Raw genomic sequence first — 12320 nt, forward strand, 5'->3', positions numbered from 1 at the left:
ATTTTACTCCTAATCCCAAGAAAGCAAACAGTTAAGTTTGCGCCTGAACGTAGTTCAAGTCTAAAGGTGGTGCAACACCAGGGCAACTCATGGTAAAAGTAGGTAAAGCTCTGATCACTATTCTTAGTATTTTCCATAATGTAAAGCACAACTCACTAAGAGATGTATACTATTGCAATACATTATGGGTGGGGTCACTACCCAGACCGGTTTCAACCTTTTTTGAGGTCTTCTCTTATAGTCCTTATAAGGACTGGCTTAAAGGGGCGAAGCAAGAATGCGTTTCATCTTCCCCGTTATCTGTAGAGGACAGTGTAGGGATAAGGTGTTATTGAGCTATTAAAGCTCTGATCATGGCAGGAGGGTAACAGCAATAGCCGAGCCTCAGTTAGAACTTCATTGGCTACAGCATTGCCATCCATTACCCTCCAAGGGTATGGTGGTTCTCACCCCGATATTCTGTGTCTTCTCTGTCCTTATAAGGACTGGCTTAAAGGGGCGAAGCAAGAATGCGTTTCATCTTCCCCGTTATCTGTAGAGGACAGTGTAGGGATAAGGTGTTATTGAGCTATTAAAGCTCTGATCATGGCATGAGGGTAACAGCAATAGCCGAGCCTCAGTTGGAATTTCAGTAGATATAGCATTGCCATCCATTACCCTCCAAAGGTGTTGGATTTTGGATTCTCTGTCTCCTCTTCGAGGTCTTCTCTGTTAACTTCTGTGGCTAGATGGATCTCAATCCCGTGGATTATAATCCCTTCATCGCTAGGAAGTTGATTTAAATTATTAAGAGATTATTGAGCACCTGGCTCTCCCAATTTAGGGCTGTGTGGGAGCGCATGTACCGATGAGCAGAGCCGCTTTCCGGCGCTTGTGCTTCCACCTGTCGTTTTCATCGTAGTTAGATGACTCTCTAATGAGTTGGTTTGGATGAATTGCTGCTTTGGTGAAAAATGCAGTCGCAATGTAACGGAGATACGTCGGAACATCCGGAATGTCAGCATCTCGGTGGAGGAGAGCATTCCTGACAAACCACGGAGCATCAAATATCATACGAAGGCTCTTGTTTTAGATGACCTGCAGGTTCTTGATGTTGCTGGGGGCAGTGTGTCCCCAAGCCTGCGATCCGTATATGAAAGTGAGGTCTTCTCTGAAAATTGACATTTATGTCTTTAGGGGTGAAGCAAGATGCTTTTCATATTCCCCGCTATCTGTTGTGGTTACAGTGAGAGTAAAATTTATGAGCAGAATGCTCGCCCTGATTGGGCATGGAGATTATGCATCACTAAAGGAGGCCAATATAGCTTTTGGTCTTCTATATTTGAATATGTCCGTTGGATCGTATGCTGTAGCTTGTTGAACCAAATCGTTGGGATGTGTGGACGTCTTTAGGAAAAACTTGGTGGCTAAGCATCGTAGAAAAGAGAAAATAGGGAATATTTGTGTCTCTGTGGAGGTCTTCTCTGTCCTTATAAGGACTGGCTTAAAGGGGCGAAGCAAGAATGCTTTTTATCTTCCCCGTTATCTGTATAGGACAGTGTAGGGATAAGGTGTTATTGAGCTATTAAAGCTCTGATCATGGCAGGAGGGTAACAGCAATAGCCGAGCCTCAGTTAGAACTTCATTGGCTACAGCATTGCCATCCATTACCCTCCAAGGGTATGGTGGTTCTCACCCCGATATTCTGTGTCTTCTCTGTCCTTATAAGGACTCGCTTAAAGGGGCGAAGCAATATTGCTTTTCATATTCCCCGTTGTCTGTAGAGGACAGTGTAAGGAAAAGGTGTTATTGAGCAATGAATAAAGCTCTGATCATGGCAAGAGGGTAACAGCAGTAGCAGAGCCTCAGTTAGAACTTCATTGGCTACAGCCTTGCCATCCATTACCCTCCAACGGTACCAATTTTAGTCGCCTCGTACGACATGCATTAGCTACATTGGTGCTATTCTTTTCCCGGCAACCACACGGGGAGTGTCTTCTCTGTGAGTAGACTAGACCCTTATCAACTTTACCTATATAAGTTGCTACAAGGTGTTTTTTATTTTGAAAGAATTTCTGGAGGAAATATAAATGTAAATTAGTTTTTTACCTTGGGAATAATGTATATTAGGGTTACCAAGTAATTTTATACATTTAGTTATTTTACTCCTAATCCACCTTTAGACTTGAACTATGTTCAGGCGCAAACTTAACTGTTTGCTTACTTGGGATTAGGAGTAAAATAACCAAGTGTATAAAATTACTTGGTAACTCTAATATACATTATTTTTAAGGTAAAAAACTTATCTATATCTATATCTCCTCCAGAGATTCTTTCTAAATAAAATACACCTTGTAACAACTTACAACTTATATAGGTAAAGTTGATAAGGCTCTGTATTACTAAAACTTGGGATTCGAATGAAAAACTCAGAGAGTCTGGGCAATCGACCGTGAGATGCGGTGATTGATTCATTAATGCCCTTGGGGGTGATGGATAGCAACGCAAAGCTGTACCAATGAAGTTTAACTGAGGTTCGGCTGTTGCTCTTACCCACTTGGGCGATGAGTTTTTGAGTTCGCTCTCTTAGGGTTTTTGCCTTAAGGGAGCACTTTGAGTATCCGGGGAAGGTGTTCTCCGGCACGGCCCGCTGAGGGGCTTTGTCGGTGAATTATTTTCCTCGGAATTTGAGCGGTTCTGCTCAGTGGTCGGGGAGCCCGTCACTGAGTGGAACCAACGCTGAGATTAGGACGGTCTTTCGCCCACTATGGAGTGGCCTAGAGATCGTCCGTATTTTTGAGATTTCACCTTTACTTACATAGTCGGTGATTGATTTTATATGAGATGCCCATATAGGGTAACGGATGGCAATGCTGAACCAATGAAGTTTAACTGAGGTTCGGCTGTTGCTGTTATCCTGGGTAAATGAGTTCGCTCTCTTAGGTTTTGCCCTAAGGGAGCACTTTGAGTCTCCGGGGAAAGTGTTCTCCGGCACGGCCCGCTGAGGGGTACTTGCCGGTGAATTATTTTCCTCGGAATATGAGTGGTTCTGCTCGGTAATCGAGTTTCACTGAGTAGAACCAACGCTGAGATTTGGACGGTCTTTCGCCCACGAATGAGTGGCCTAGAGATCGTCCGATATTTTTGAGATATCACCTTTACTTACACATACGGTGATTGATTCATTCAATCCAATATCCTTGGAGGGTAATGAATGGCAATGCTATAGCCAATGAAGTTCTAACTGAGGCTCGGGTATTGCTGTTACCCTCCTGCCATGATCAGAGCTTTAATTGCTTAATAACACCTTATCCACACACTGTCCTCTACAGATAACGGGAAAGATGAAAAGCATTCTTGCTTCGCCCCTTTAAGCCAGTCCTTATAAGGACTATTACTAAAACTTCGGTATTTAGAGTCTAGCTACTCACTGAGGAGACCTCAGAAAAAGGTTAAAACCGGTCTGGGTAGTGATCCCACCCATAATGCATTGCAGTATACATCTCTTAGTAAGATGTGCTTTACATTATGGAAAATAGTGATCAGAGCTTTACCCACCTTTACAATGAGTTGCTCTGCTGTTGCACCATCTTTGGACTTCAACTACGTTCAGGAGCAAACTTAACTGTTTGCTTACTTGGGATTAGGAGTAAAATAATGAAGTGTATAAAATTAATTGGTAAACCTAATATACATTATTTCCAAGGTAAAAAAACTTGATGGCCTTCCACCCACCCATCACCACCACCGAGCAGAACTGCTCAAATTCCGAAGAAAAGCTATATATATATATATAGCTTTTCTTCGGAATAATATATATATATTATATATATTATTCCGAATTATATATATATATATATATATATATTAATATATAATAATAATATATATATATATTATATATTACTTCGGAAAATATATATATATATATATATATATATATATATATATATATATATATATATATATATATATATATACTGAGACTAATTTGACTGTTGCGCTGAAGATGCACATATATGCATTTTCGCCGCTGAAACCCGTCTTCATACTATGTCATAAGTCTTTATTTATGGAATCAGCATCTCATGCAACAATAGCTGGTAAAACTTCAATCACTGTGTGCTGTTCGTCTTCCTCGGTGCATAAAGTCAACATACCGACCACATTCGCACATATAATTCAGCAAGGTATCACTTTTTTATGTGACTTTCACCCATTAAAGGTGACCCTATGGTACATTAGAAGAAAATACACTTTATTTTTATGAATGAGTAAAAAACATACATAAAAGAGAGGTTGAGAAAATTTATATTCGCTTAGAGAAGCACGTCGAACAGATTTAAAACCGGAAACACAATAAAAAAGCATAGAATCAAAAACACGATATTTTTGACTCGTATTGAAAATAATTCCTGAAAAAATTAAAGCCTCTTTGCTACAGAATGTAACAAACCTAAATATGAATTTAGGTTTGTAATGTTATAAGTGTAGCTGCAACGAAGTTTATAAAAACGTTTGACAAAAAGCATCTCACATAATTGAAACATAGATTTAGTGTTATACATCAGCTAGAATAGGCTAAGATCGTGTTATTTAGTTCGTATGACATAAATTATGAGGACAGGACATTTTCACACATGTAGTCAAAATAAACATTAGTGGGAAGCAAACAATTAGCTTACTACGACCTGCTACACCTGTTTGTACGCTAGATCAGAAACTCTTCCTAAATGGAGGAGTTTTTGATCCAACATACAAACAGGCGTTTCAAAATTACCAAATTAGATAACATCTTAGTTCTGTTATAATATAATGCAACATAACCATTTGATTTATGTTCTTGCTTTCCTAACTGGGGACCAAATTAAACGTCTAGTGCTAGACGTGGTTGGGATGATCACTCAGGCGACTGAATTATCCATGGGCGACTAAAGCCAGAAGGCCAATATATTATGTATTTCAATTTCTTATTCTACCGTTTCTCGTTTTGTCTCGAGTTATTAAAGCCTCAGATTTTATTGAAATAATATTTTTCCTCTTTATAATGAGAACAAAATGGCTTCTTGGTCCACTTTTTCTATGTATATTTTTAACAGGTTTAAAAATAGATGTTTTAAACTAGCAACTAAGAACAAATCGCCTGTGTAATATACACTTGTCCCCCAATAATAGTAATTACTATTAGGAAGATAAGATGAGGGATTTTACTGCATTCTCTGCTGTCATTTATAGACGCCTGTTAGAGATTGCATCACTAACAGTTAAGTTTACGCCTGAACGTAGTTCAAGTCTAAAGGTGGATTAGGAGTAAAATAACCAAATGTATAAAATTACTTGGTAACCCTAATATACATTATTTTCAAGGTAAAAAACTTATTTACATCTATATCTCCTCCAGAGATTCTTTCAAAATAAAAAACACCTTGCAGCAACTTATATAGATAAAGTTGATAAGGGTCTAGTGGGAAGTAAGATGGTTGTTGGAGAGTTAATCGACCGTGAGATGCGGTGATTAATACCCTTGGTGGGTAATGGATGGCAATGCTGTAGCTGATGAAGTTCTAACTGAGGCTCGTCTATTGCTGTTACCCTCCTGCCATGATCAGAGCTTTAATAGCTCAATAACACCTTATCCCTACACCGTCCTCTACAGATAACGGGGAAGATGAAAAGCATTCTTGCTTCGCCCCTTTAAGCCAGTCCTTATAAGGACTATAAGATGGCGGTAAGATGTTTCGTGTCGTGTATTTTTGATGGTGAATTGTGAATTTTACTGATATGTTTTTAGAGATTTATGCTTATTCATTAATAATATCAGTTAATTACTTGCTGCCATAAACAGGCACTTTATTTTCAACACTGGTTTATCCAGGTAAGTCTATTGAATTTACAAGGGCGATACGCTAGGCCTACTGCCGCTAGTATCGCCATTGTTGTATTTTATGTTGCCACATCTTATTGCTGGTATACACCTTAGTGTGTCTACGGGATTTGCTAGTGGACCCTCAAAAGTCCACAGGATTATCTTTACCTGCTCGGAACACTTGAGCAATCTCTACTCTTTCTCCATCCGTGACTTATTTCCGAATATTATCATTGCAAAACTTCTAAACGAGGCCAAATTCGAGGAAGTTTACTTTGAATTCCTCAGACTGGGAAAGCTGATGAGTGATAATTGGCCAGGAAAAGTCAAGTTCTTTGACACATTTCCTCCCACAGCAGTCACCGAGGATAATATGGTTGACATGAGTGAAGAGCCCATAACTCAGACGCAATCAGATTTAGCATACTCCCCGAGTATGGAAGATGCTACATCCCAAGACAGCAGACATCATACCTTGGAAACTGATATAGAGTTCCAATTGGTGAAAAAGAAGAGGAAAATCTCCACCAATGTGGAAGAACCCAAAACATCAGGGATAGAAGCACACAATGGTCCCAAAGAAAAGATACCACCAGTCATATTAAGGGATAAAGAAAAATGGATCCCTATCGCATCAGCCCTAAGAGAGCAAAACATCTCATTCTCATGGGCTAAAAACAGATGAGGGAGTTAAAATACAACCCTCTACAGTCTCAGATTACAGACAGATGACCAGATTTCTGGACAAAGCTAGCGTCCCATACCATACCTTCACTTTACCTAGTGAAAAGAACCTGAAAGTTGTTCTACGTGTAATAGCTGAAGGTATCACTCCTGAAGATGTGTCCACTGATCTCTCCAGACAGGGCCTGTCCCCAGTTAAAGTGAGCAGAACGCTCAGAGCAGATAAAAGGCCAATGCTTTTGGTGCTGGTGGAAATAAACAACACACAAAAGCAGATCTATGAACTGACTGTAGTATGCGGTCTCAAAATTACAACTGAGCCTCTAAGGAAAAGAGCATCTGCAGATCAGTGTCATAGATGCCAAAGATTTGGACATGCCCAAAAATTATGTAAGGCAGCCTACAGGTGCTTGAAGTGCGGCGAGGGACACCAGACCATCTCTTGCACCAAACCTCGCACAACTCCAGCATGCTGTGCAAACCGCAGAGGACCTCATCCCGCCAACTACAAGGGATGCCTTTCCAATCCAAAAAACCGAGCACCAACAAAAGTCAATCTTGTTCCGCCACGTAAAGACGTTTTAAGCAACCAAACAAATCGTCTTCCAGTCCGAAACACCTTGCCTTCTTCCTCACAAGAAGGAACAACCATGACCAAAACATATGCTGAGGTTGCAAGAACTAAGCCTCCTACATCTCTCGAGCTAGAAAGCTCCAACATAACATCCGTTTTAACAGCCTCACTTGCCACTATGCTGCAAGAATTCAGCAAGACATGCCCCTCAACATCTTCCAGAAAGAGATTCCTGCAAAGCACTCCAAACATTATAACAGCCATCTGTCATGAATAATAAATTCAAACCAAAAGCTCTTAAGATAATAGCATGGAATGCAAATGGATTGATGAACAAGATTTTGGAACTACAAGAACTTGCAACTCGTCTCAGTGCTGATATCATCTTGATTGGTGAAACACACCTAAGACCAGCTAATAACCCAAAAATCCGTGGATACGCTATGTACAGAAACGACAGAATTGGCACAAGAGGTGGAGGCACAGCCATATATATAAAGATTTATTTGAATAGACAAGCCCAAAACAGTAAACCTGGAGGTGACTGGTGTGGAGGTACATACCTTCAATGCTGGGAGTCTCAAGATCTATGCTGCATATAACCCTCCAAGCATTCCTCTGCTGACAACAGATCTAGACTCCGTACTTGGTCCAAATGACTCCATAATAATAGCAGTAGACTTCAACTCAAAACACACATCTTGGTACAGCTCATCTAATAACACCAAAGGCCACACACTTTTCAACTATGCAATGCTCAACTCTGTTGTAGTCGCCGGCCCTACTGAGCCCACCCATTTCAGCCCTTCGGGTGGCTCGGATGTGCTGGACATTGTCATTTTTAAAAATTGAAGATACCAATTCAAATTGGAATCAGTCAACGAATTATCTTCTGACCACAGTTCCATAGTGCTCAATCTAGGTTCATCAGATCAATTCTCTCCTCTGCACACATCCATACCATGGGACAAGTTAGCCAAGGTTCTTCCCGATCATATTGGTCCAGTACCCAATATCAGTAAAAAGGAAGAGATTGACACAGCAATAAATAACTTAACCATACAAATTCAGAAAGCAATTGAATCAGTCAGACAATCAACTGTCTTCAACCCAACAAACCGTATCCCTGAAGAAATCATGGACCTAATCAGAGCAAAAAATAGAGCCAGGAAGAGATACCACAATACCAGAGCCCCACAAGATAAAAAAGTATTGAACAATCTAAACAGGCAGGTCCGAGAAGCTCTTCAAAAACACAGAAACCATCAATGGGAAACCAAATTGGCTAACATCAATACTGAAGATCATTCTGTATGGAAATTCGTAAGAGCAATCCGCACCAAAAAGCAACTCATACCCCCTATCCAAACCAAGAAAGGGACAGTTCACAAAGATGAAGAGAAAGCCGAAGTACTAGTAGATAACCTAGAATCTCAGTGCAACCCATCGTATACTAATTTAAATATCAACCTTATGTACAAGATTCATCGTCATGTTAGGTCAACCTTAAGACAGAACATTGTCAACTCAGAACATATCATTCCTACAAATCCAACAGAAATGATAAATATCATCTCCCATCTAAACAACAGAAAAGCTCCAGGACCGGATGGCATAACTAACAGAATAGTAAAACTACTTCCAAGAAAGGCCATAGTCCATCTCGTCAACATTACAAATGCTATCTTTAGATTCCAGCATTTCCCTTCTACATGGAAAACAGCCACAGTCATACCACTGAAGAAGCCAGGAAAAAATGCTAACCTTCCTGAAAGCTACAGACCCATAAGCCTATTATCCAGCCTCGGAAAGGTGACAGAGAAAGTGATCCTCTCAAGATTCCAAGCAGAAACAGATAAGTTAGGAATTTTGCCTAACGAACAGTTCGGCTTCCGTAGGGCCCATAGTACAGCCCAACAAGTGCACCGGCTGGTAGAAATCATTACTAAAGGTTTCAACTGGAAACTCAATACAGCTGCCATCTTCAGTTTGTAGATAAAGTATGGCATCAAGGTCTTCTCTACAAACTAATAAAATTTAATTTCCCAGTCAGACTAATAAAGCTAATACATTCTTATCTAAAAGACAGATACATGCAGGTCAGGGTAGGCGAAACGGTTTCGACCAGACGCAGGATCTCGGCAGGCGTACCTCAAGGATCGCTTCTGGCACCTCTACTGTTTTCAATCTATGTAGCAGACATCCCTCTGAACCCAAAAACAACATTCACTGCATTATATGCTGATGATACTGCACTGATGTCAAGTTCACTGAGCCCAAAACTGGCAACTAAAAGACTACAAACTAGCATACACACTTTAGAAAAGTGGATGGCAGACTGGAGGATCCAAATTAACCCCCAGAAAAGCTCAGCTATATTGTTTACTAGAAAGAAAATCCATACCATGGAGGATATTTATTTATTGGGAGTAAAGATTCCATGGCAGACTGAAGTTAAATATCTTGGAGTAATTCTTGATAGTAAACTCCTATTCAGCAAACATATTAGTTACATTTCCTCAAAGACATCCAACGTCTTAGCACAGCTCTACCCTATGATCAACAGACAAAGTAAACTGGACACGCAAACAAAATTAACAATTTACAAGATGGTAATTAGACCGGTTATCACTCACGCATCCCCAGCTTGGAGCCACACCGCAAATTCTAACATTCTAAAACTTCAGAGATTACAGAATAAGTGCCTGAGGATGATTCTGGATGCCCCCTGGTTCATAAGAAACACCCAGATCCAGTTAATATCCCTTATATCTCTTCCTTTCTCATAAATCTAGCTGAGAAGTTCTTTACCAAGACAAGTAACCATCCAAACCCGTTAATCAAGGAAGCCTCGGAATATAATGAAGAAGAAATCTACAAATTTAAAAGACCAAAATCTATTTTAAGTTCAGCTGAACGCAACTAACTTCACTGCCCTTAATGGGCGAGCATATAGCTCACAAACACTCCATTCAAAGTTCTTCCATTACAAGACAAAGGGGAATATGAAAAGTAATTACCCATCTAGCCAGAAATGTTAATGTTAATGTTAAAAAGTAAGGATTACAGAGCATCGCCTACTTTGGACAATAAAACCTTTTCAGGTTTTATTTTCTAGGGGGGGGGGGGGCTATGGCGCCTTTGGTGCCCAACCCCCGTGTTCTGGACTGATAGGCCGTTTCTCCTCGAATTTTGAAGACTCGATGTAGACCCCCCCCGGCGCCCAACCCTCCAGTTCCGGGCTGGTAAGCTGGTTATTTTTGAATCAGAGGCTCGGAGCTTGCTCCACCTTTGCCGCGAGTTGCCCCTTCTTGCACTACTTCCGAGTCGCCTTGTTGATCCGAGTTGCCAGCCATTTTTGTTTAGTATTAGATTTGTCTTATATATATATATATATATATATATATATATATATATATATATATATATATATATATATATATATATATATATATATATATATATATATATATATATATATATATAAATAGTGCAAAGTTTAATATTTTTCTATTTTAAAAAAATATAATTATTTTTCTCAATTTTTTTTATATAAAAATAATTACACTATCCACACCAAATTATTATTATCATTAATTACTACTAAATAAATGAAGCCGGACCAAAAACGTGACACAAAATCATTACATAAAAATGCTTATCATTTTTGCACTCTATCTTTATTTCCTCTCCTACTATCTGCTGAATCTCAGCCTATCTTACTCCACAGGCCAATGATGAGATACGTTGAACTCACAAATTATTATTATAGGGTAAATAAAAAAGGAAAAAAATTATATCAGCTTTCAAAATAAATGGATCTTGTTAATTGCGTTTTTAATGATGTATTATTTTTCCTTTCATCAGTTACTGATTTACGTAAACGTATTCTAAGTTGGGAAAAATTTCTTATTTAATAACTAACATTTTGCTATCTTTTCGCATGGAGTGGATGTCTACATTTCATCTTGTCCTATCAAAGAGTAAGTATTGATCCATTCTAGCTGAAATAGAATCCCAGCGGCACATAGATGAAATATTTCTGCCAAGACAGGTCTTAGTTGCGTACTACTTTCTTTCATCTATATAAGGAAGAATCCAATATTATTTATTTCCCCTGAATTGATACACGCATTAATATGGTAGACGTGGCTATTCCACCCTGGAAAAAAAAAGATTGTCAGCAGGAGCGTCTTTTTTCGATTCACGGCAGACAATGAACACATTCAAGACAATTAGATCTCCTTTAACAATGTCTTGAGAGGTCTGTAATCAAATTATGTTTACAGTCGAATCATTGAAGTCCAACAAGTAAAACAACAGTTAACAAACAAATAAAAAAAGAAAAACTTACCCTTTTATCTGACTTGCGGAGAGATTCGTGTATTTTCCACACTAATTCAGGTCCACAACTAGCCACCTGGCGGCCAATATCGAAATACTGCGTTATAGGTTTAGTGTCTTGAGGAGACTGAGGCGAAGGCTTGAACTTTGAAAACATCCTGATTTTTCAGGCAGCGTTTATGCAAACGCTTACTTGTACATCCAGAACGCCGTTGAAAATTCTATAGCCTGTAAGATGTCGTGCATTTGGGAGAACTGTGTATCGGCAGACCAAACAGTACTTTAGATATAGGATGTCACCTTACGAATTCTAAAAGAAAAAAAAGTTCATCGATTACGTATCTTAGCACTAATACGGTGTTGTATAAAAGTTTGTATAAATAAAAAAGGATAGAAAACAGTCTTATAGAAAAGATCCTCTTGTGATGTGTGTCCATAGTAATTGAATAACTGCTATGAAGAAATTTTATTTATTTTTTGCTCGCTGACAAGTACGCGATCTATTCCTAGGAAATGCCTTCTGAGAAACACTACCTGTAAGGAAATTGAATCAACATAGTTGAGACCAGAGGCATGATTCGAGATGTTGGTTCTGCATTTTATATATGACATATCGAATAGCAGATAGAAAGACAGACAGAGAGAGAGAGAGTGTGAGAGAGGTAAAGCATTAGTCACAAGAGGATAGGAAAAATCCAATTTTGGAAATGTTTATATCCTAATTCTATCGGAGTTTATCGTATTTACAAGTAATCCCAATTTTATTTTAAGTTCAATTGATAGTCTTTTTATTATTATTCCTAGAGTTTCTGGGTTGAATCTAAGATCAAAATTAAATGATTCACTTTGTATCCCAGCTTGTAAATGCAAAGC

The 12320-nt window shown here is 39.0% G+C and overlaps 1 protein-coding gene across 1 annotated transcript in view; it reads right to left on the reverse strand.

Moving 5' to 3' along the window:
- LOC150095248 (SCY1-like protein 2) overlaps window positions 1-11604 on the reverse strand; it is a 146768-nt gene extending 135164 nt beyond the window's left edge. The window contains exon 1 of the mRNA XM_090410630.1: window positions 11458-11604. Coding sequence (XP_090266756.1) covers window positions 11458-11604 — 147 coding nt within the window. The remainder of the gene's footprint in view (window positions 1-11457) is intronic.
- Between the last annotated feature and the right edge of the window lie 716 nt (window positions 11605-12320).

Source organism: Typopeltis vanoorti, chromosome 20 (genome assembly GCF_054136105.1).
Source record: "Typopeltis vanoorti isolate ZY-2024b chromosome 20, IOZ_Tvanoo_1.0, whole genome shotgun sequence".
Taxonomy (NCBI): Eukaryota; Metazoa; Arthropoda; class Arachnida; order Uropygi; family Thelyphonidae; genus Typopeltis; species Typopeltis vanoorti.